This window comes from Carica papaya, chromosome 5 (assembly GCF_054855325.1).
Source record: "Carica papaya isolate Zhongbai chromosome 5, ASM5485532v1, whole genome shotgun sequence".
Classification (NCBI taxonomy): Eukaryota; Viridiplantae; Streptophyta; class Magnoliopsida; order Brassicales; family Caricaceae; genus Carica; species Carica papaya.
In genome coordinates, this window is record NC_142313.1 from 7,032,668 (window position 1) to 7,055,308 (window position 22,641).

Sequence of the window (22,641 nt, forward strand, 5' to 3'; positions counted from 1 at the left end):
CAAGTGAGTCATCACCAAACTCGATCCATCTGCTAATAATGATAGTCATTAAAAGTCTGGTGTTGATCTGACATTTCACCAACTCCAGATTTTTCTTTTCTAATATCTCAGCATAAGAGGAGGGGTCAACTCAAGAAACAAAAAGTTCAACACACGGAACAGGCAACAACCAAAAGTGGAAACACCGTTCCACTATTAGAACGGATCAGAGTGTTGCCCTAACTTCAAATTTAAGCTATTGATTTCAACCTACTAACCATTACCATTAACCTGTCGGGTTTGAGCTTTATGGTACCGTACCTAAACCTTAACTCGTCTTTTGACCCAAGTTTCAACTCTATTTCCTCGACTGCTATTGTATTGTCTCAAAAGTACCATTAGTATTTTCTTTTTGGTAATAATAACTGGATGAATATAGTGACTAGATAGATAACCCCATGTGATTACTATATTGATATTCTAAATTACTATAAAAGGTTAAAAAATTACCACCAAAACGTTTAATGTCTCTAAAGCATAACATAATTTGCCTATTTATTCGTGTACTCCGATTACATAGGTGCCCTAATATAATAAAGGTACGAGTCGAATTCAATTCCTAGCATGCTGTGCATGTCTAACAAAAAGGTTTATTATTTTCATTTAAAGAAACAAAAAAAAAATAAGACTACCAATTACCTGAGTATTCGGAAGATCTAAATATTCCAGCTTCTCTCACTGACTGCCTTAGCTGCATAAGAAGCAGGAAGAAGAATGGACAAGACATAAAAAGGCATCTATTATGCATGTAAATGGCATTTGCAATTGTAAGGATTTGAACCGTGTTAGGTTCTCCCCTGCAAACTTGGAGAAGTCACCGAGTCAACTGGGTAACCTTAGCTGGAAGTAATCAAGTTAGCTCACACATACTGAATACAAAATGGAGAGTGTGACCTGAAAAGTATAATCAGAGTTCACTTAAAGCAAATTCATGACTTTTTCATCCACTGTTCCATTGTCCCAGTACAATTATCCCCCATCCAAGCCCATACAAAATATGAAATACTTGTGATATACAACAACAGCATAAAAGAGTCAATATGTGCAGCAAACAAGGAATTTCATTTCCTTCACCTTTTAAAGCAGAAAGTAAAAAAAAGAAAACTAGAAAAAAAAAAAAAAAAAAAAACAGCAACTGTACAAGTGACACAGCATATCAACACAAAGTGGAAGGTAAAACTGACCATTTCTTGTATCTAGGAAAGTGAACCTTGATCATTCAACTTCATCAAACAACTATGCAGCTTTACATGCTTCTTCCTTAATACTTTATAGAGCCATCTGAGAACTGCAGTTCAAAAATCTAACCAATGAAGAAGAGCATGGTGAAACAGCTACCTATCATCACTGTGTCAAAACTTTGTTCCTTCAATTTTGATATCATGGGCGACTAACCAAGTAAAACAATCACTTTTTAATGAACTTTGAGAATAACTACAATCAAAGAGACTTGAATTCGTGGTATCATCTGCTGACCAGCTATAAAACAAAGCAGAGATGGACATCTGCAATCTACCAGATTGCCCGGCTTCCATTCAAGACAGCAAAGAAACTTCTAACTTGGAAAAAAAATATTGAGCAACTAATTAAATGTGTGATCAAATACCATTTCCTGTGACATTAAAGAGGTAGAAAATTTCATCAGTGTACAAATATAACAGCTGTTTCTTGGCAAACTGAGAAAATGTTTATGCAAATTTACAAAAGCGCTGCATTTTGGAAATAAATCAAAACATGCCTTGACCAGGTTCCACTGTTTAAAATTTAACAAATATTTATTTATTTCTATACCTATGAGATTTTACTCTCACATTAATTGGTGTGAACTAAATTAGCTTTAAATGTTTTTTCAATTCTTTGCAAATAAAATTAAATATCTACATCTATATACATGTATATATTATAGAATTTATCAGAAAAAAAAATATTAATCATGGTCAACAAATAGTCAAACAAACAAAAAAGATTTTAAGAGCCGTGAATTCATAATGTCAATTTTACTTATGAATAACACAGGACATAAGATTATGTTTTAGCTGATTTCAACCAAAACAGAAAAAAAAAAAAAAATGTAGCTGTAAAACAGGAAAAACACACTTTAATTTTTCTTGTAAAAAGCAAAGGAGAAACCTGAACTTAAAAAAAAATAAACAGAGAGGATTATTGAAGGGATGAAGCAAAAATAAATGTAGATAATAGGTCTTTTTATGTACTTAATTAATGATATGATAATAGTAATCATGGTCAAGTAACAGTTAAAACTAAAAAAAAAAAAGAAACATTATTTTAGTCATGATTTTGTTTTAGTCATGGATAAAATTAGCCATTAGTTCGTATGATAGCTGCCATCCACAGAAAATAAGAAAATACAGTTATTAAACAGGAAAAACTCATTTTAGTTTTACCGGTTAAAAAAAACCAAAACTGAAAAGAAAAAACAGAAAGAATTAAAAAAAAAATGAGTAATTACGTACTTGACAAACGATATGACAGTATTGATCATGGTCAACCAATACTTAAACGAACAAAAAATTTTAAGAGTCATGCTAATTTTAATTATGAATAAGATAACTCATATTGTTGTATGTTAAACAGGCAGGCTTTCATAAACTTCATAAACATCAATCATAGTTTTATAACTTCCCCTTTTCATTCATACATTACTATTCCAACCAGTGAGGATGGTCTTACTATTTTTGACTGAGTATAGGGGGTGAGGAAGAGTGATAATGTGAAACCATATGACTAAACCTAGCTAGCAAAATATGATTGCTCAAGGTTAGCTCCACTCTCTCAGCCGTTCAGAAAGTTACCATTTGACAAATAACATTAGTAATTATTAAGCGTTTTGTGAAGAGGTAAACTTCTTTAGTAAAGTGATGCAGTAGACTGGAAGTTGAGTATGCTAAAGCTCCCTAAAAGGAAAATTATCAGACTCCAATTGATAGCAACATAGCTCATGTAATTTTTGAAGTATTTTCTTCAGATTACTTTCAAGAGGCAAACCTGATCACATATGGGGCAGCTGTCACTTCTTTCCATCCATTCCAGAATGCAAGAGAGGTGAAAATGATGATCACACTTTGTTAGAAGTTTTGGATTATCTGAGTCATACTCTGCATGTAGAAGAGCACAAAATTTTACATCTGTTATAGGCTGTCAGAAGAGTTCTTTCTCTTCATGTCTCATTTCACAATTCATTAAATCAGAAAAAGCTATAGGAATCACACAAAACCTTCAAGGCAAATGGGACATGCATCCTCCTCTTCTGCTACTGATAAATTTGGTTCATTTGCTTTTGAAGCTTCTGATTTACTCGGTGAAAGAAGCAAAGAACTGGCTTGAGTCTTGCAGTCAGACTCCTCAAGATCTTCACATGTAGCTAATGTCTCGAAACTACTTCCACTAACTCTTTCCATGACAGACTCAGAATCAGTTGATCGCGGGTGCCCCAAGAGCGCATCATATGGCAAAGGTGCAGGAGGGGCACGAAAAGTGTCTGGTATTGATGCTTCCAGTTCCAAATCAACCAGAAGCCCTGCAGCAAATGCTGATGCTGCGCCACTTTGTGATGTTAATGACTCATGCTCAGCCAAAACTGGAGGACACTGCACAAGGGAATTTCAATGACTTAAAAAGGATACTTCAGAAATAATCATTGTCATTTAGGAAAAAAACGAACAAGATTTACCATCTAGATGTGATCCAAATCTTCTGGGCCATTCAGTTTGGTACCAAAAGAAAGCATATTACAAGATTTACCAATACGTCTATCTCAAAAGTAATATTCTTAGCAGGTTTCCTACATCTTTCTAGCAACATACTCTGTCCAGTTGAACTCAGACAATCTATGATCTGTCATCATGTCATAGTAACATCTATATGCTTCTCAAATCTAGCAATATCAAGCATGAAGTTAAAAGAAATACGATAGTGAGCTCAAGATTTCACACATGTCAGAACTCTCTCTTGGACTCCATGATTTCAGAATATTAGTTACCAATAGAATAGACCTTCATATGAACTCCCTATTATACTTCTTTCAAGAAAAAAATGAACTCCCTATTATACCAATCATAGCAACTTTAAAAATCTGCATCTCAATATTTGAATTAGTTCAGAGACTACATGCCCATATCATCCAGGAAAAATCATTCTCCAAAACAAAATCCCTGTGACCTGCCCCTTACTTTAATATAAATTACAAAGTGTTGTACTGCTATTCAGCAATAAATTTTCCTTTCACAATCCTTCAAATTCAAGGAAGACAGACATCATAAGAAAAAACTTCGATACTTTATGCGATATAGATGTTATCAGTATATGTATTACAGAATAGCTGCTCAAAATCATAAAAACGGGATACAGGACATTAGTGTTGCTAGAGATGTGTAATAAGAGAGAAGTTTTTTTTTTAATTTTATTTAAAGAGCAAGAGAAAAGATATACTGACATAATAATATACAGGTGTTCCATGTAGACGTGGCTTTCTGGCAGAACAACAGCAACCCCCCATTCCCTTCGACTATATGAATGCTATCCACCTAATACAATCATCAATTCTTGCATTCTCCACGTTCATGCAGTGTGTCTAAGGATAATTATATGCTACATATTAAAAGTCAATAAACACATGCTTCAAGAAACATTAGCAACCACACTGTCACAACTTAAAGAACTCAGAACCAACCCTGAACATCATAGGAGAAAAAGAACTGCATGCAAAATTGCCCACAACAATGAATAGAATCAAGTTTGAAAAGGAAAATTTCTTTAATCTAAAAAATAAACACCATGAACTCAATATTTTAACATCATTAACTCAATATTTTTAAGCTTTCTAAGCATACTTGTTGAGAAATCCAATTTCTCGAGTAAACTTCCATGCCTATATTTCTCTAATCAGCATCTTTTCCTCTTTGTTTTCTTCTATTTTTGGACAACCTCTCGACTGGTGAAAAATCACATAGCTATTGAACAAGTAGCTCCTATAACAGTATCCACTAAAGAAAGTTAACAATAAACTAAAATTCGATTCAAAGTAAATATAAAAACTCGGGATCATAACCGGAAATTAAACAAAACAAATCACTCAACTCAACTTAGTTGAAGCAAACCCGAAGCAACGCAACAACGGACATACCTCACACGAGGAAAAAAATGGAGAACTAAATGAGTCAAAATCCATATTGCCCCAAAAACAACCTAAAGTCAAATAGTCCTATACAAGATGATAAACCCTAATTTCTAAGACCAAAAATGGAAAGAGCGAGAAGCAGGTGAATCGAAATAACAATCGGCTCAACAGAAAACAACGAATTTAAATTCATTAGAGAAGATATTAAGAACATGCCAGACCTTGAGACAGACAGAGAGAAGAGCATAAAAAATTCTTTTGGGCGAGTTGAAAAAGAGACTGGAGCGAGGGTTTGTCTACTGGCGTGCTTCTTTTTGTATGCGTCGTTCGTCTTCGCTGTTGGTATTAAGCTTCCTTCAGCCTAATACGCTCCACTCGTATCCCAATGGGAAATGGCATAAGCAGAGCAGTATTTACTATTTATTAAAAAATTAAAATAAAAATTAAGTTAGAGCACTAATACGACGACGGATTTGGAAACGAGAACCAGAGAGTCGGGCGGACGGACTATTTGGGTCCGAATTAAAACAACCCACCAACGAGAAAATCCATAATCCTTCTACGTTTCTCTCCGTTATCGTCGTATGCTCTGCAGCAAATGCCTATCCGCTTCGATCATCACTGTCCATTTCAAACTTCACTTTCCTTCTCGCCCTTGGACCAGCCAGAACGTTCGAAAACTCCATTCTTCTCCGGGAACCCACTCAGCAAGTTCACTCAGGAAGTTCGCGCCATGTGCCGAGTCAGCCCACCGCAGCGACCCCCACTCGACTCATTGTTTTTGCTTACATGCACTAAAAGTCTCAGCGAAAATGGGGTCTCCTGGTGTGGTGAAAAAAGTGCACTCGCACATGATAAAGTTAGGGATTTACCGCTCACTATCTCTGCAAAACCAGGTATTGAATGCTTATGTGAAAAGCAAGGAGTTTCATGACGCGGAAAAGTTGTTCGACGAAATGATTGTAAGAAATATGGTGAGTTGGAACACAGTGATTTGCGGGGCTGTAGATTGCGGCAGAAATCAAAAGTGTAGTCTCTTCTTGAGTTTTTCTTATTTTAGGAGGATGTTGTGTAATGAGGTGGGCTTGGATCATATTACGCTTAATGGTTTGCTCCGTGCCTGTATTGAGGTAAATGATATTGAGGCTGGTAAACAGTTGCATTGTCTCGTAGGGAAAATGGGTTTTGATTTGGATCGCTTTGTCATTGCTGCTCTTGTTGATTTTTATGGAAAATGTGGGTTCATTGAAGAATCAAGGCGTGTTTTTGATGGAGCTTTGTGCAGAGACGTGGTGCTTTGGAATGTGATGGTTTCTTGCTATGCTCAGAATTGCTTTGCTGAAGAAGCCTTTTGTGTCTTTAATTTGATGCGGCTGGATGGCTTGCAGGGTGATGGTTTTACTTTTTCTAGTCTTCTTAGTCTATGTGGGAGTTTTGGATCACGTGAATTGGGGATGCAGATCCATGTTCTTGTTGTTAAATTGTGTTTTGAAAATGATATCCCAGTAGCAAGTGCCGTTGTAGACATGTATGCTAAGAATAGAATGATATATGAAGCTCGCAAATGTTTTGATGAAATGGCTTACAGAAATGTTGTATCATGGAACACCATGATTGTGGGTTATGGGCAAAAAGGAGATGGAAAGGCAGCTATGAGACTTCTGGGTAAAATGTTTATAGAAAATTTTTGCCCAGATGAGCTAACCCTTGCCAGCGTTCTTAGTTCATGTGGCCATACATCTGCAATCTTTGAAACTATACAAGTTCATGCTTATGTGGTTAAAAAAGGGTTTCAAGCATTTCCATCGATTATAAATGCTTTAATAAATGCATACTCCAAGTGTGGTAACATCACTAATGCATTCAAGTGTTTTAGTTTGGTGGTCGAACCTGATCTTGTTACATGGACATCGATTATAAATTCTCTTGCATTTCATGGTCTTCCAGAAAAAAGTATCAGTACTTTCGAAGAGATGGTATCTAATAATTTGAGGCCAGATGGAATTGTCTTTCTTGGGATACTTTCTGGTTGCAGCCATGGAGGTTTGATCAGTGAAGGGTTACATTACTTTAAGCTAATGACTGATGAGTATCGGATCACACCAGCTTCAGAACACTACACCTGTATAATTGATCTTCTTGGTCGAGCTGGTCTCTTGGAGGAAGCTTTGAATGTCCTGACATCGATGCCTTTTGAACCAAGATCAGACACCTTGGGAGCATTTATTGGGGCATGTAAAGTCCATGGAAATGTACAACTTGCAAAATGGGCTGCAGAAAAGCTTTTTGTAGTAGAGCCCAATAAGCGTGTAAATTATTCACTGCTATCTGACATTCATGCTTCCTATAGGAATTGGTCTGAAGTTTCTAGGCTACTCAAAAGGATGAGGAGTAGCTGTTACCATAAAGTTCCAGGTCAGAGCTGGTTGGAGATTCTTGGCAATAATTGAATGTATATATCAAATTATAATTCCCTTCTTTGAGGATATATGCCTTATTATGGATGCTGCTCGGGTCAAATACAAGAGAGGCAAAAGGTTCCAATGTTTATAACATGTTTATAAATGGTCTCATGTCTCTGCACTCACAGCTTTGTCTGATCTGGAACATTTGTTCTAAAGTTCTTTGCATTTTGCATGTTCCAAGATTGAGTTCCAAGCTTAAGGCTATGGTAAAAAAAATTATTAGGTGCTCCTTAAGTACATGTAAGCTGGAAGATTTCATAAATGTGATCAACACACTCTAAATTTCTTCACACACAAAATGACACGAGGAATCAGGTACCCCTGACAAGAGAAAGTTACTCGTATATATGTAGCATATTTATTTTTAGGTTACAAAATTTTCCGAGTCTACAAATACATTTTTCTCAATAATCTTTTCTTTGGGTTCCAATGCATAATGGTTTTCGACCTCTAGACAAAATATGTTATTTATACTGCATGGCGGCAGAATTGTACCAAAATGACCACTTTCTGGGTGCTTCTGGAACCAAGACTAGGCTTGTTCGATTTCGGGTGGACTAGGTGGCTTTTTTCCTGATTGAGTAGGTTTACTTGGGCTGGAATATGGAGATGGTCTGTGGTTATTACTTAGAGCAAGAAGTTCCAGGTTTGATTTTTTAGAATTTCATATGGAGAGTTTGTCTTTTGTTTGGTTAACTAAGTACAAATTTAGTTCAAATTGTTATCCATAAAATAAGAGTGTGAATACTGTGTAGTAAACCATGGGAATAGTGAGAACTTATTTTTTGAGCAACAAGCTGAATATTTTTTACAGCTAAGAAGCATAGATATTATAAATAAGCTTAATGAGAATAGTTACTGCTGATGATTTTTACTCTTCTTTTTTAAATAAGAATGTTTACTGAATCAAATTTGTTTAGAAAAAAGGAAAAAATGATTAAAAAAAAAGGGAGTTCAAGATTCATGTGATGTGCTGTTCAGTCTCCAATCCTAACAGGTAAACACGGTTGATTGGCTTCTAATCAAAGGGTAAAACTTCCCACTGGCTTTTTTCTGGTGAAGGGAATTATTTTTGGATGCTACATTAAGTGCTTGACATAGGGTGTTTGGTAGTTCAATTTTAGAATCTGTAAAAATGTAACCATCAACAGCTAGGTTTTCTATGTACCATGTATATATAGATTGTTTGTTAAGACAAGAAATCACTTCTTTTACTTGCTTAGTTTCAGAATAGATGTGAAAATTACCATTGTTGAAATTACTATTTTATTCCAACTTATTTCTTCACAGTGTGACTGCATTGCTATTATCAATTAATTCCAACTCTATCTTTGATCTCTATATATACTTGTATGTATAAATGTGTGTGTATATATGATGTTGCCTCCCATCTACCATTTTCTTACTTACAGGAAAAGTGGGTGTGCCTTCACTGTTAAAAGTATATAACTTTTAACCCCTCAAGAAAGGTATATACCAGGATGATCTCATTTCTTTTATTTTTTGTTCTTACCCCAAAATGGTGGCGGCATATGAATTGTTTTAGCATGACTATAGCATTTTCAATATTACAGAGTAGTTAATTTGATATCTGATGAGTATTTAATAGTAAGTTTGATTTTTACATGTAATTTTTTCTCCAAAGAGTGGTTAGAAATATGGAATACTACACATGAATGAGGAGTTTTATGGTCTATCAGTTTGGTAAGGGTTTAAGTTTTTTTTTTACCAGGAGAGAGAAGGAAGAAAAAGAACCGAAATTGCTGTGCTGGAGAATGGTTGATTTTTTGTTTAATTTCTACTCAATTACTTGGTGGTATAGTCTGGTAAATATTTTTTCAACTATCTGGTTTGAAAGGTTTGCTGGGGTTAGATCTTACATGAAATATCTTTTAAAAAAAACTAAAATTTAATCCTGGTTAGATATTCGTATAATAACTCTAACGCACTTTACACGTGGCAATTCGGTTCCAACTGCAAGTGACGTGACAACTACTGTGTCTGTTGGAGACAACCATAACTTAAACTACTATGGAACCTAATACTCAACATGTTATTTTTCCAATTTAAATAAAAATATACGTTTTATTATATTAAAAAAAATAGCCAGTGCCGGCTACTGACACCTGTCAGTTACAGCTGAAATTACAGGGATAAGATTTGACTTCCAACCCTACGAACAGAGCATTTAACCAATCAAACATTTACATACCCTCACCTGAACATCTTTTTTAAAAAAAAAAAAAATTATTCATAAGTCAACAAACATTTTTTTAATAAAAAATAAATTCAAGAAATTAACTATAAAATATAATAATAATAAATGATATTAATTAGTTCATACTGTCCAGCTGGCATTTCCCTCCAATTGAGCCTTACGTGGACCACCCTTTTTAATAAATGATCTGCGCAAGTTAGCCTCCAACCATCTTCTGAAAAATCAAAAGTCTTCACTTCTCTGTCTCACGCTTAACCATTCCTTCGCTGCCTCTTTCTCTCTGCCCTGCCCTGCCCTGCCCTGCCCTGTAAGCAGCCAGGCCGGAATCAACTCCGATGTATAGAAGTCGGAACTCTAGCACCGGGGGAAGGTTCACGCCGGAGAGGTATTCCAACTCCTTTCCCTCCCCGACCTCCTCCTCCTACTACTCTGAGAGCTCTGCTACTCCCAGCCGCAAATCCACTTCCGTCGTCCGTTCCGCTGCACGATCCGTCGCTGGGGCCTTCATCCACTGCTTCACTCCCCCAACTGTCTCCTCTTCTTCTCCCTCCTCTCATCACTTCAAGCCTTCTGGTAATTTCTGCTACTAACTCTCTGCCGTTTCTTCTCCCTCTCGCTACTCCCTACGGCTAATCTTCTTTTTATTAACATTTATACAAACTGCTTGATTTTGTTGAAAACTACAGCTAGGTGTTGGAACTGATTCGTGGCTGGAGGAGTAAAATGCATCGAGGAAATTGAGAATTTTTTAGTGTTAGAAACTGGTTTAATTTTACTAAAAGGTTTTCTTTGGAGACACCAGTCTGATGAATAAAATATTATCATCTGATTAAATTATTAGGTTCTTTTGTTTTTGTCGGTTCTCGCTTCTTGGCGTTTTCTTGGCGGCCAATTAGCAGCGAGATTATGTTTTGGATTTTATGATGTGATGGCTAAAGCATGGATTTTACTCTGCTCTGATTTATTGCTAAATATGTTGTTACTGAATTCTTCAAAGTTTCTTGATTGTTCCTTCTATCTGAAACCTAATTTTGTTGCTTGGGAAGGTGATTTATGAAAAGAACTCTGTTTATTTCACGCATTTGTTGTTCACCAATTAGGTCTACATATGGTAGCTTGGAAGATTTTCCTTTCTTTTTTTTTCAAAAAAAAAAAAAAGAAAAATCTTTCATTGTAGTTCGAGCCATGAACTTCAGGTGTTAATGGTAATCGAGTACTTAATGCTGTTTGTTGCCAGTTTTCAAATTTGATTGATGATAAAGGATGGTGATTTTAGATGTTCATAATTTGCTTGGCAGTTAAGTTTAGTTGATTTTTTTTCTTATATGAATTGAATGATTTAGAGTAATCTATCCATTCTCAGGTTTATCGGATACATCGGAAAGTAGGCATACTGCACAAAGACGAGGAATTTATTCTAGTTCATACAATTCTACCCATGAAAGAGAATCTGGGGGTATACAATTCACCATGGGGGATATCCACAAGGCCACAAGGAACTTTTCGCCCACATGCAAGATCGGGCAAGGTGGTTTCGGGACTGTCTATAAGGGAAGACTTGATGATGGAACTGTTGTTGCCATCAAAAGAGCTAAGAAGGTTGGATTAGAGTTCTTTATGATGACCAAAAGTTTTATGTTTTGGTCACTGAACCTAATTAGTTGTTAGGTTTAACCAAATACCTCGTCATCTTTATATGCAGACCATATATGACAAGCATTTGGGCGTGGAATTCCTAAGTGAAGTACTCACATTGTCACAGGTAGAGCATTTGAACTTAGTCAAATTCTATGGTTTTTTACAGCAAGAAGATGAAAGAATTATTGTTGCCGAGTATGTACCCAATGGAACCCTCAGAGAACACTTAGATTGTGAGTTCTCTTCATGTGCTCCTCTTCTCATTCCATTCTCTGTGTGACCCTCTTGGGCTTCTCCCCTTCTTGACTCCCTGCTGATGTATGTGTTTATGCATGTCTTGGCATGCATATAAAATGTGATTTTTGCACCTGAAGGATGCAGCCTTAATGCAGGTATACATGGCACCGTTCTTGACCTTGGAGCACGACTGGATATTGCAATTGATGTGGCACATGCAATCACCTATCTCCATATGTATACAGGTCTCTATTACAATCTCATCTGTTTATTTTGGTTTCATTTGGTTCTCTAAGAAGATCATCCTTCACCTAAGGTTTAATGGGATTATGGGTCGGTTTCTATGTAGATCACCCTATCATTCACAGGGATATAAAGTCTTCCAACATCCTCTTAACTGAAAATTTTCGAGCCAAGGTTGCTGACTTTGGTTTTGCTAGAATGGCTGCTGACAGTGAGTCTGATGCCACCCATATATCCACCCAAGTTAAAGGAACTGCTGGCTACTTGGACCCAGAATATCTGAGGACCTACCAACTTACTGAGAAGAGTGATGTTTATTCATTCGGTGTGTTACTCGTTGAACTGGTTACAGGTAGACGTCCCATTGAAGCAAAACGAGAACTCAATGAGAGGATAACGGCAAAATGGGTGTGACATCTTTCCTTTCCTCTTCTCATTATCTCTTACCTAAATCAGTTATTTGCATCTGCAAATTCTTCTATAATTCCCATTACCAAAGCATATCTCAACCAGAGCATGACCCATACAGAATCCATTTAACATGACCAAGCCATTTATCTGGTGGAAAGGTTATGCTAATTATTAATCTGACTGCTTCTATGTCATAATAAGTTCTCCAGACCCAAAGTTAGAAGTGAGTAAAAGATAATGATGCCCTATTGTGACCCAGTCTTTATAAAGTGCAGGCGTTGAAGAAGTTCACTGATGATAATGCTATTTCAACCTTGGACCCAAAGCTGGAAGAGTCTGCTGGTAATAGATTAGCCATTGAAAAGATTTATGAACTCTCTTGGCGATGTTTGGCTCCACGCAGACAAACCAGACCAAGCATGAGGAAGTGTGCCGAGATCCTATGGAGCATCCGCAAGGACTACAGGGAGCAATTAGCTTTAGACATCCGATCACTATCATCTCATTCTATGAAAAGCAGTTGAGTGAGAGGAAACTAGTGGCAGGGTGGCTGAACACGAGGATTTAGAAGTTATAAACTGGTATAGTTATGCTTGCATCATTTGCCGAAAATATAACTAGGAAGAAAAGAATGGTTGCTAGTTTTCATAAAAAATTATAGAGAGAATTCAAGAGGGAATAATGGTGGAGTTGGCTCTGAAAATGGATGTGAAGAGATTGGTTTGAAGAGGAGTTGTTGGAAGAGTATATTGAAATTCTGTTCACCTTGGCTCATTTATAGCAAAACAAAATTGTTGTGCAGATAGCTGATGAAGTGCCTTCCAATTTCTTCTTTGTATACTTGTTTAGTTGTCCGAGATTTGAGAAATTTAATTGGGAACCTTTATTATCGGAAATTGTTTAGGTATATGAAATAGCTTAGCGGCCCCTTTTAAAGCAGTAGTTCTTGTAATTCAGATATAGATAATTAAGACTTTTGATTGAAGATGTAAGGAACTTTTTACAGTTCTATTTTCTTTGGTTTCTTCCATTTGGATCTTAGAAGTTGTAATTGGGTGATCAATGATTTAGTGAGGAAAGCTTCACAGGTGTTACGGAAGACAATTTTTATCTATTCACGAACAAACCTCATTTGAAAAATACCAATTCGCAATTTCTGATATTACCATCTATCACAAAGCCAGAACTAACCTCTACTTTTCAACTACAAATAATTACTCTTGGGCATTTGGCCAAATTTTTTAATCCTTTTCAAGAAAAGAAAAAACTTTAAAAGCATAGTCAAATGACAAATGTCAAAATGTTGAATTGAGACGTAGTTTGCACAAGCTTGATCAAGAGTCCCTGAACATTCACAGCAGAAGAGTAAATAACAACAAAAAAATCATTCACATTTGCAGGAGCTACCAATTACCAGACTAAATTAAAACGACACCAAAAATGTTGAGATCAACCACAATGCCCCTATAATTCACAATATACACACCCATGTCTCATCCTAAATTACAATGCCTACGAGGGCTCGCATTTGTAAATATTTCATAACAAATCAATATTATGGTGTATTAATCACTTGGTATTGTATACCGATCAGTCACTAAATCACTATAATATGTTAGAAAATTACCGGGGACGCATCATGCCTCTGAAGTACCACAGAAGTTCCCACATCTTTAATTCTTTAATCCATATTAAGTATGGGTTTTTTTTTTCACACTATTTCTGCCTATTTTCTTTCTTTTTCATTATTTCTGCAAAAATAAAGCAGACTCCAGGAAAATTTTGGTGGGGGGCAACTATCTAGAACATACTGCTGGAGTTGAAGCCCTTGGTACCTCTTGTTTTCTCAGAATTGCTGCTCTAGTTAAATTTTTTTACCATCCCTTACTTGGAGCTTAGCCCTCAGAAGATTCATTCTCTTTCAATCTGCCCCTCTGTTCATGTTCTTGAGAACGAATCCTGCCGAGTTAACTCATAGCTTTGGTCACCGGCTCTCTCATCCTCGCTATTTGTAACAGGTGCTTTTGAGCAGAGGAAGAAGAAAGAAGAGATATATATCGTGACATGCCAAATACTGCAAACCGTTTTAAAAAGTGAACAACATCAATAGGGTGATTGACAGAGAACAAGAGACTGAGAAAGAAGTTTGTAATGACATGTACCTGTGCCAAATCCAATAACTTTCACTGGTTTCCAGTTTCCAGCTTATTGCTGCCATGGCCAGTGCAGTAGAACCAGCTAAAACAAAACCCCATCGAAATTGCCTCAAAAGTGTCTTGACCAAATTTCGAAGCCACTCTCTAACAGCTTGCCATCTAAATTAAACGTATACTTAGTAGATATATATATTTGTGCCCATCCAAGACGTCTTGTCCATAAATTGTACACTTAGAAGACGAGAAAGGAAACGTACCTGGAAAGCATATTTAAAGAGAATCCACCAGAAAAGGAAAACGACCTATACTTAGTAGACAACTCAACGAGAAATCCCACAAGAAGGCCTAATGCTCCAATTGCAAGAACAAGAATGATATTGGAAGACCTGAAATGTGTAGAACATGCAAATTCTCAATGTAATCATTAGAACAGGGCCCTAAATTTCCACGATCTTTAAGTGTCTACGGGTTCTGGCTACCTGGTTGCCTTGGTAATGGCCATGAGAGCTGTAATGATAGCAACAACGGTGTGAATTGTCCGTTTAAAAGCTTCATCAACGGTAGATAAGTAGACAAATGTGCCCACCACAGCCATGAAAGAAAGCCAGAAGTCCATGAACTGTGCATTTCCATGTTGATAATTAATAATGTCTAGAGGAGTTACTCATAGATGGATATTTAATATAAATGCATTCAGAACCATGAAATGCTATATGTATATAAATCAAGTGGTTCTGCAAGAGAGAAAAAAATATTTTGGAACATAAGGACATAGATTCCTACCTGTAAAACATTAAAGGATAATGCACACCAGGTGCCAACATCACATGCATGATATAAACCACTTGAAATTCCACTAGATGTGAAGATCACCCATTCTGCAAATGCCTGAGTAGAGTAACTAATCGTCATTCACACTGTAAAACTATGAAACAACATAAAGATTTCATTTTCACTTATTTATAGTGGAGCTCGTGCTGGATGTATTCATGAACTAACACTCTGTGGTTAATAGTGGTGCCACCAATCTCCTCGAGATTCTAAACTAATATCACAATGAAGTTACATGGTAACACCTGGAACATATTGAGCATTTCCGCTGTTTGAATTGAAGATTTTACATCCACAACCACAGGTGTAAAACCATTACCAATTTAACTGAAGATGCTAATAAAAGCATTACCTTTTGACGAAGAGCCCAATAGGCAGGAAACAGAGCAGCAGCATTTGATGCAACGAGAGCAATAGATTGCCATATGTGCCCTACCCCAGTTTACAGCTGTTTGATTAGATAAAACAGACTATATTGCACTTGTAATATACACACATGCATTACTTCTATGTGCTTGGATGTTTACATGTATAAAATATTTTGAACTGCCACTGAATAAAACAATCAGCAAAAACTGCATGATTTCTCCAAATCTCCCGTTTTAAAACAAGCATATCGTAAATACCAAATATACATATATAAAGTAAGAGAGAAAGAAAAATTCCCTTGAGAATTATTTTACAAAACTCGAGCAACATCTAACTTGAATTTCCTAACTGAAAGCAACGAGTCCCTTGATAAAGCAAAAAACATCATAGGTTATGCATTGAAAAGCATTCCAGGAAGTAATTGGTGCCCTATAACCTTGATTTTTTTAAGAAAAAAAAGGAAAAAAGAAAGACAATTTATAAAACTAATCCAACAATGTCAATACATAAATAGTCCAAAATAAAACCACACCTCGATGTGATACGACTTCAATACTACAGTCAAAGCCTCCATGGGTTCTGTCACAGGAGCAAAAGCTGCAATGAAAAGATAAAAAGTTCTAAGAGAGGAAAGTTGAATCATAAATGCAGTTTCAACTTCTGCAGTAAGCATCCGAATAATACCAACTATGATTTAGGCATCTTACAAATCGGAAAACAATAAAATGGAGATGCAAAACAAAGTTCTTTTACAAAAAGAGAGGTGGTCAAATAATTGGCCGATTGATTAATTAACCTAAAAATTCAAATCTGATAAGTACAGGCCCAACTTTATTTATTTACTTTTCACTAGCACACTACTTGCATGCAAGCAGGCTTCTGAGCTTAGTGTGTGAACAGAAATCCAAATGGAAGCACAAAAACCAGATTAACAAGTAGGTTTTACATTTACATCGGATTTGATTCAACCTTATCCCTTCTCATCCAATTCCTAAACTTCAATTATTTGATATATGAAACTTTATATTTTAAATATTTTGTACATAATTGAATTATCTTCAATTCCACAACCATAGATTTGTATTCCTACATGGTAAGAGAGGAAATCACAAGAATACTTTAATTGAATTGGAAACAGAATTGACTTAAAATTGTAATACTATTTTATCTCGAGTTTCTCCATCATTCATATAATATTCTCATTCTTATTTCATATAACTGAAATTTAAACCAACTCGACCTTAAAGCTCAATTGTGAACAAAAAATAGGTGAATAACAGACAAGTTTTACATGAAGGAGCAGTTGTGAGCAACAAATAGATAAATGACAATCTGTGGAGTAAGGTTTTCATGGTTTACATCTAGGCATTCAACTCAGGTGCCATGTCAAAAATTGGTTGGATGACCGTTTATTTTAAAAACTTAAGTTGATAAAACTGACCCGATTTTTTATTTTCTATAATCAAACAAGAGGATAAAACAGACCAGAATGAGGTAAATAAATGAACCTGAATGACGTCAACCCACTAGCATCAAAAGCATATCTACATTCCCCATGAGAGGAGCATCTTTTTGGGCACCTCTCAAGTGAAACTGACATGACTGTCTCATCTTTGGAAATGCTGGTGGAATTGAGATGCCTTAATCCAAAGCTCCAAGTTCCTTCTCTCGCGTATAAGATATAAAAATCGATCTTTTCATCACTTGAATTATACAGCATGAAAAATGTGGAGCCAGCACTGCTGTTTGTCCTGTTTGCGAAATAATAATCCCAGCTATCAAGGGATGGCATTCCACCAAATCTAGCATATACTTCATAATTTATCTTGGCATCTGACATTAGTTGTATGTGAATATTTCCTCCAGCTGCACCTCGAGGTATGTCCATAAGAAAATAAGTCCAAATATCACCTGCTTCCCCACCAAGTGAAGAGTTACTAAAAAGGGGCTTGAGAGGAAAATTAGCTGAGCCTGAGGGCACCTTTCCGCTGACTGGCAAATAATATGATTCGAAGGGAGTTGACTCTTTCCTGATAACTGTCTGCAGACAATCATTCTCAGCTTGTCAATAAAATATCCTGCAGATAAGGTTCTTCAAGAATCAACAAAATGAGATGAGACAACAAAAGTTGCCTTTTAAGATTAATTTAAATAAAGAAAATGATATTGGATATTAACTAGGACAAAAATCTCATCATATAGTGCGATATGCAGGGCAATGTTTCTTGGTCCACATAATTAAATGTGAACCGTTTATGAAAAATTCTTAATGGTTGATTTTATTCATTACACGTATGTGCTATTTATAATCTTACAAGACATCAGAATATAGAGTTCTAATCTTTTAAATCATTAGATTGTAAATTTTAATAATGCAAAAATATAATGTTGGTGATAAAAATTATAATACAGATGAGAGTATATTTATCCTTTAAAATGATGATCAGATTTTCTCATTTTTATCTAGGTCAAAGAAGAGTACGAAACGGGGGCAGGTAAGTGACAGGAAAAGGGTTGGATTCATTCTGATTCAGAGCAAAATGGCAAATTTTTGTCCTTGAACATCTTAAAAAACTGTCAACCTCATGGTTTTGTTAATTTCTGTGTTTTAAATAATTATACAAAAGAGAGCAAGGATGATGAAATAATAATTTCACAGCTTAGAAATACAATAAAAAAGTGGATAAAGATGCAGAGTAAGCAAAAATCATACCTGAAGGATGTATCTTTCCCATGTACAACTTGGGCCTGCTTTCTCTGCAGGACATTCCAGGACTTGGGATTCCACAGAATAGCAGATCTGCATACTAGTATTTTGAACACCTCCAAGTCCTAGCGACAGATTTGTAGGTACAACTGTAATATACCATCGACCAACCTTTGGTAAGTTAATAACCAATGGTTCTTTAAGTATATCCCCAGAGTAATCATAAAGAGCTAATGAAGGTAATGCACCATGCCGAATGAAACACATCAAACCCTTTTCACCAGCATCCTGATTTTTATTTGAAAATGTGGCATTCTCAGTGCCCTTAATTTTTAGCTGTTCTGCTATTCCAGCTACATCTAAGGAATAGATCTTAGGCTCACCATTCCTACTACAAGAAGTCCCAAATGAGTTTCTGCAAGAAATCACATTTTCAATTGTTGAATTTTCCACTTTAGCATCTGAAATATTTTCAAGAAGATTGTGGCTACTAGATTGAGAACAGGAAAGTGGAGCAACTGTCTGGTTGCAGAACTGGCCCGACATTGTTGAGGTTGTACATCCTTCCACGCTAATGTTAGCAGCAAATAAGTATGCTGGGGCTCGAACAATCTGTTAAACCATTGAATGGATTTGGAAAATTTTATAAAGAACTATTCACTCGACAGGAGAAAGAAAATTAAATAAAATAACTCTAGCAATATTTAGAGTGTATATTTACTGACATGATGCATCACTTACCTGAGACAACTGACTGTTCAGCTTTTTAAAAAAATTACAGAAACCCCTTGAAGTTTACCCCAACCTATAGAATCCCCCCTTCCCCAGCCCCCAATTTGATGAATTTGAGCAAAAAACCTCATATTTAAACTTGTATTTGTCCCACTATCACTCTGTTGATAGTTTCATTAATTTTTCCATTCACGTCAGAATAATTTTTAAAATTTTAAAAAAATGCCCTTGTGCTATATTTAGCTAAAAATATTAACTACAAAAACTTATTCATAAAAAATAATAATGAAAGAAACCGAACAAAATACTAACCAAAGTTGACAGCCCATGTGACTAGATTGGTTGCTAACCTGAGTAATTGGCCATACTATATCTACCCTACAAAGCACCACCTGACTTGGTGTTGGAGGCATCAGTTACATTGGCATTCAAATATCAGGCGTGGCAGACACCTAGAATTCCAACACCAGGCCAAATTGGTCTATTTTATTTAAAAATGAAAATAAATATATATATTTATATACGAAGAACTTTTGGAGGCTTATGTAAGTTTCAGCTAAAGGAACTTAAGAACATCATGGCTATTTTACCATTACTACTTAATGTCAAAGGATAAGTATAGGTTTCAAGTCTATTTTTTTTCCGTTCTTTTTCCCTTGGCATGGTGGAGGCATTATGCTTTTTCCCCTTCTCGCAAAACATATTCAGCAAAAAAAAAAAAATCCTTTCTTAAACAGTCTAAGAGACACATCTCAGTCATGTCTAAGCCCTTCGACCTAGTGGGCACTATAGTAACTTACCTCTAACAAACTCATGCAACTTAGAGATGAATTAGAAATTATGATAATGAATGCAAATTGAATGTAGATAACAAGTTATACCATCTTTGATTGCGTCCTTGCAGGTCCAATGCCATTGAAAAGACCAAGATATAAGACTCCCGGAGCTATCTGAATAACAATTTCAAAGTCAAACATTGTACTAATATAACAAGATGATGAGATTTTCTTTTAAAGACAATGAGTTGGAAAAACAGTAAGGACTTCTGATAGAAATACTTAAATTAATTAGATAACAAGAGAAACCTGCTCATTTGTCAACTTCATTGTTATATTTTTTTGCATCGGATAGCACTGTTCTGTAACCTCAATGTTTTGGATTCCTTGAGAAGATACATTGAAGACTGGTCTCAATTCTGAAACATCAAGAGGAGAAGGAAGAGCAAATAACATAATCTATAACCAAAACTAGAAGCAGAAGCAATGCAGGATGGAAAGATATGGTCACCAAATGTTACAGCAAAGCTAGAACATTCTGATGAGTACAAACTATCATATATTATGACTAATGGGACGAACATTGCCAAAACTATAAATACAATGGAGGTGCCACCACTAGTGTTCCACTACTTCTAAATCATCTGCCGAAACACCATACCAAGGCCCTCTAACGAATATTATTGGAAAAGTTAAATCTTTTATCGTGGCCTGGGGTTATCTACTGGGCAGATTCATGATCAAAGCCTAAGGGCTTCCTTCAGATTTGGCGAAGATAACTTGATGGGGCCTCAAACTATATCAATGTAGGCCATACCTAAACGTTCCAGAGCAGCACTTGAGACATCTGGCAAAGGAGGGCTACCATCTCTGAAGCAGATCATAGGCACAGCACTTTTACCAACTTTTTGTATGGTACTTGCATCCTGCATATAAGTTGAACTATGAGAAACACAATGAAATGCAATTGCCTCTTGATTTCATGAAAATTAGAGAGATCGAAAATAGCAATGCATCAATATTTTCCAACAAAAATCCTAATGTATCCTGTTATACAATCAAATGCAAACCAAGCTAATAACGATTAAACAAGAGCTCAACTCTTGATATGCTCGCATACTAAATACTCGTTTATGACTGTCAAGGAAAGGTAATAATGCAAAATATATATATATATATATAAGACGACAAAATTTATAAGGAACAATACAAGTCTGGCTTCAGAAGCAGCCACCAGCAAAGATAACACGAGACATTGAAAATCATAGATTAGCTGCAGAGTCCATACTTACAAGCTCCACATCTGATTCCAATGTTATATACATGGAAGAGAACGATGGTGGCAAATCAACTGCATCAATTACACAATCCAAAGGCGTAAGATAATTGTTTAATACATTCAATTAGAAAACTGTATGAACTACGAGCATTATTTTATAATTGCATCATAAACCCATATAGAAACACCTCGTCAGATCTTCATGGTGACTTCTACAACTTAATGCCTGACCAAAAAGATAAACTATACAAGAGCAAAAATCCAACACCTTTCTTACCAACTAATTCAACAAATTTTCTCAAATTTTAACGACGACCTATCAGTAAAAATACTCCATAAACCATCAAAACCCAAAACGATTTAAAGTGAAAATAAATCTAATTAATCGAGGGAGCAGAGTATGAACTGTTGCACCTCTTATATATCGCAAATCATAAGGCCTGACTCGGCTTTCAGGGTATCTAAAACTGGAGATAGTGAAGGTATTGAACCCGTCTCCTGCTGCTTCCTCGAGAGACTTACAGCGACCAAAAACCCACAAAACGAAAAAGAAAAGACTGAGAATCGGATAAGAAGAAGAGAAGGGAATCGAATTCTGTAACATTGTTTGGGTGAATTGATTCTCGGAAAGGAGAAAAGAAAAGAAAAAAGGGATTAACAAAGTCTTAAACTTCGTTTAGTGAGTCGCTCATTGAGGAACCAAGCAAGATTTTTTTTTTTTTTTTTTTTTCTGCTCGCGGATAAATAATTAGATAATCAAAAATTATAAATCTTCTAGCGCGACATAGGTGATTGTTGACTAAGGTCAACCTAATTACCCACAGAGACAAAGATTTCAAATCCACGCTCGATCGGAGGACCGTACGAAACACGATCCAATAGGCAATGAAACGCTTGCTGTGACTATGTAGTATTGATCCGTGATTTAAACAAGAGAAATAGTCGCGTGGTGGAAGGTTATTAATTTAACACACGCTAAACCCAACATTAGTCTACTGTTAGGAATATTAGTCCCCTTTTGAGGCATGTTTGATTTGGAGGTCTAATTAAATATAAATATCTCAATATAACACAATCCAAATTTTATATTAAGATTTATTTGTATATTTAATTATTCGATAAATAAAAATCATGATTATTTAAACTGTTTTTTATGATTGGAATTTTATTTCAATTATAAGATAATAAAAAAATTAATAGAATTTTATTTTAAATATTAGATTTTATATTTATCTTTATTCCATCTGTTTTTTTTCCTGTAATAGATTAATATTTTTTGTTTCTACCGGCAACCTTAATAAAAGGTCGATCAATGACATTGTACTTCCGTGTCGGGTGATGGTGCTTTACGAGTTCAGATCGTCTGTGGTTGGGCTCAGCTTCAGAATCTTTTCTGGACCGTA

The 22,641-nt window shown here is 35.7% G+C and overlaps 4 protein-coding genes across 8 annotated transcripts; 2 read left to right on the forward strand and 2 right to left on the reverse strand.

Annotated features, from left to right (window-relative positions):
- Positions 1–929: 929 nt before the first annotated feature.
- RHB1A (RING-H2 finger B1A) lies at positions 930–5,585 on the reverse strand. Of its 3 annotated transcripts, none has more exons than XM_022050593.2 (5): positions 5,398–5,585; positions 4,493–4,630; positions 3,275–3,647; positions 3,046–3,155; positions 930–1,327 (listed from the first exon to the last, which is right to left on the reverse strand). In XM_022050593.2, exons 2-5 carry the CDS (start codon positions 4,553–4,555, stop codon positions 1,301–1,303), a joined length of 573 nt encoding a protein of 190 aa, XP_021906285.2. In that variant the 5' UTR covers positions 4,556–4,630; positions 5,398–5,585; the 3' UTR covers positions 930–1,300. The 3 variants fall into 3 exon arrangements, with proteins under 3 accessions (XP_021906285.2, XP_021906283.2, XP_021906284.2); XM_022050591.2 differs by having other exon boundaries at positions 930–1,651; positions 5,398–5,584; XM_022050592.2 differs by having other exon boundaries at positions 930–1,651; positions 4,493–4,647; positions 5,398–5,584.
- A 149-nt stretch (positions 5,586–5,734) lies between these two features.
- LOC110820896 (Pentatricopeptide repeat (PPR-like) superfamily protein) lies at positions 5,735–8,141 on the forward strand. The gene has a single exon (XM_022050520.2). The coding sequence runs from the start codon at positions 5,761–5,763 to the stop codon at positions 7,624–7,626; it is 1,866 nt and encodes a 621-aa protein (XP_021906212.2). The 5' UTR covers positions 5,735–5,760; the 3' UTR covers positions 7,627–8,141.
- A 1,910-nt stretch (positions 8,142–10,051) lies between these two features.
- Positions 10,052–13,492, forward strand: CRCK2 (calmodulin-binding receptor-like cytoplasmic kinase 2). The gene is made up of 6 exons (XM_022050618.2): positions 10,052–10,432; positions 11,223–11,458; positions 11,562–11,730; positions 11,890–11,979; positions 12,084–12,385; positions 12,664–13,492. Exons 1-6 carry the CDS (start codon positions 10,195–10,197, stop codon positions 12,910–12,912), a joined length of 1,284 nt encoding a protein of 427 aa, XP_021906310.1. The 5' UTR covers positions 10,052–10,194; the 3' UTR covers positions 12,913–13,492.
- Positions 13,493–13,772: 280 nt separating this feature from the next.
- On the reverse strand, positions 13,773–22,067 carry LOC110820946 (transmembrane protein-like protein). Of its 3 annotated transcripts, XM_088219867.1 has the most exons (15): positions 21,653–21,989; positions 21,252–21,310; positions 20,777–20,885; positions 20,269–20,378; positions 20,065–20,133; positions 18,835–19,063; positions 18,458–18,600; positions 17,253–17,785; positions 16,277–16,341; positions 15,728–15,807; positions 15,328–15,432; positions 15,024–15,163; positions 14,802–14,930; positions 14,551–14,703; positions 13,773–14,462 (listed from the first exon to the last, which is right to left on the reverse strand). In XM_088219867.1, the coding sequence occupies exons 1-15, from the start codon at positions 21,840–21,842 to the stop codon at positions 14,327–14,329; spliced, it is 2,250 nt and encodes a 749-aa protein (XP_088075993.1). In that variant the 5' UTR covers positions 21,843–21,989; the 3' UTR covers positions 13,773–14,326. The 3 variants fall into 3 exon arrangements, 2 of the variants coding, with proteins under 2 accessions (XP_088075993.1, XP_021906282.2); XM_022050590.2 differs by having other exon boundaries at positions 18,458–19,063; XR_002540975.2 differs by lacking the exon at positions 13,773–14,462 and having other exon boundaries at positions 14,564–14,703; positions 15,024–15,093; positions 18,458–19,063; positions 21,653–22,067.
- Positions 22,068–22,641: the final 574 nt, after the last annotated feature.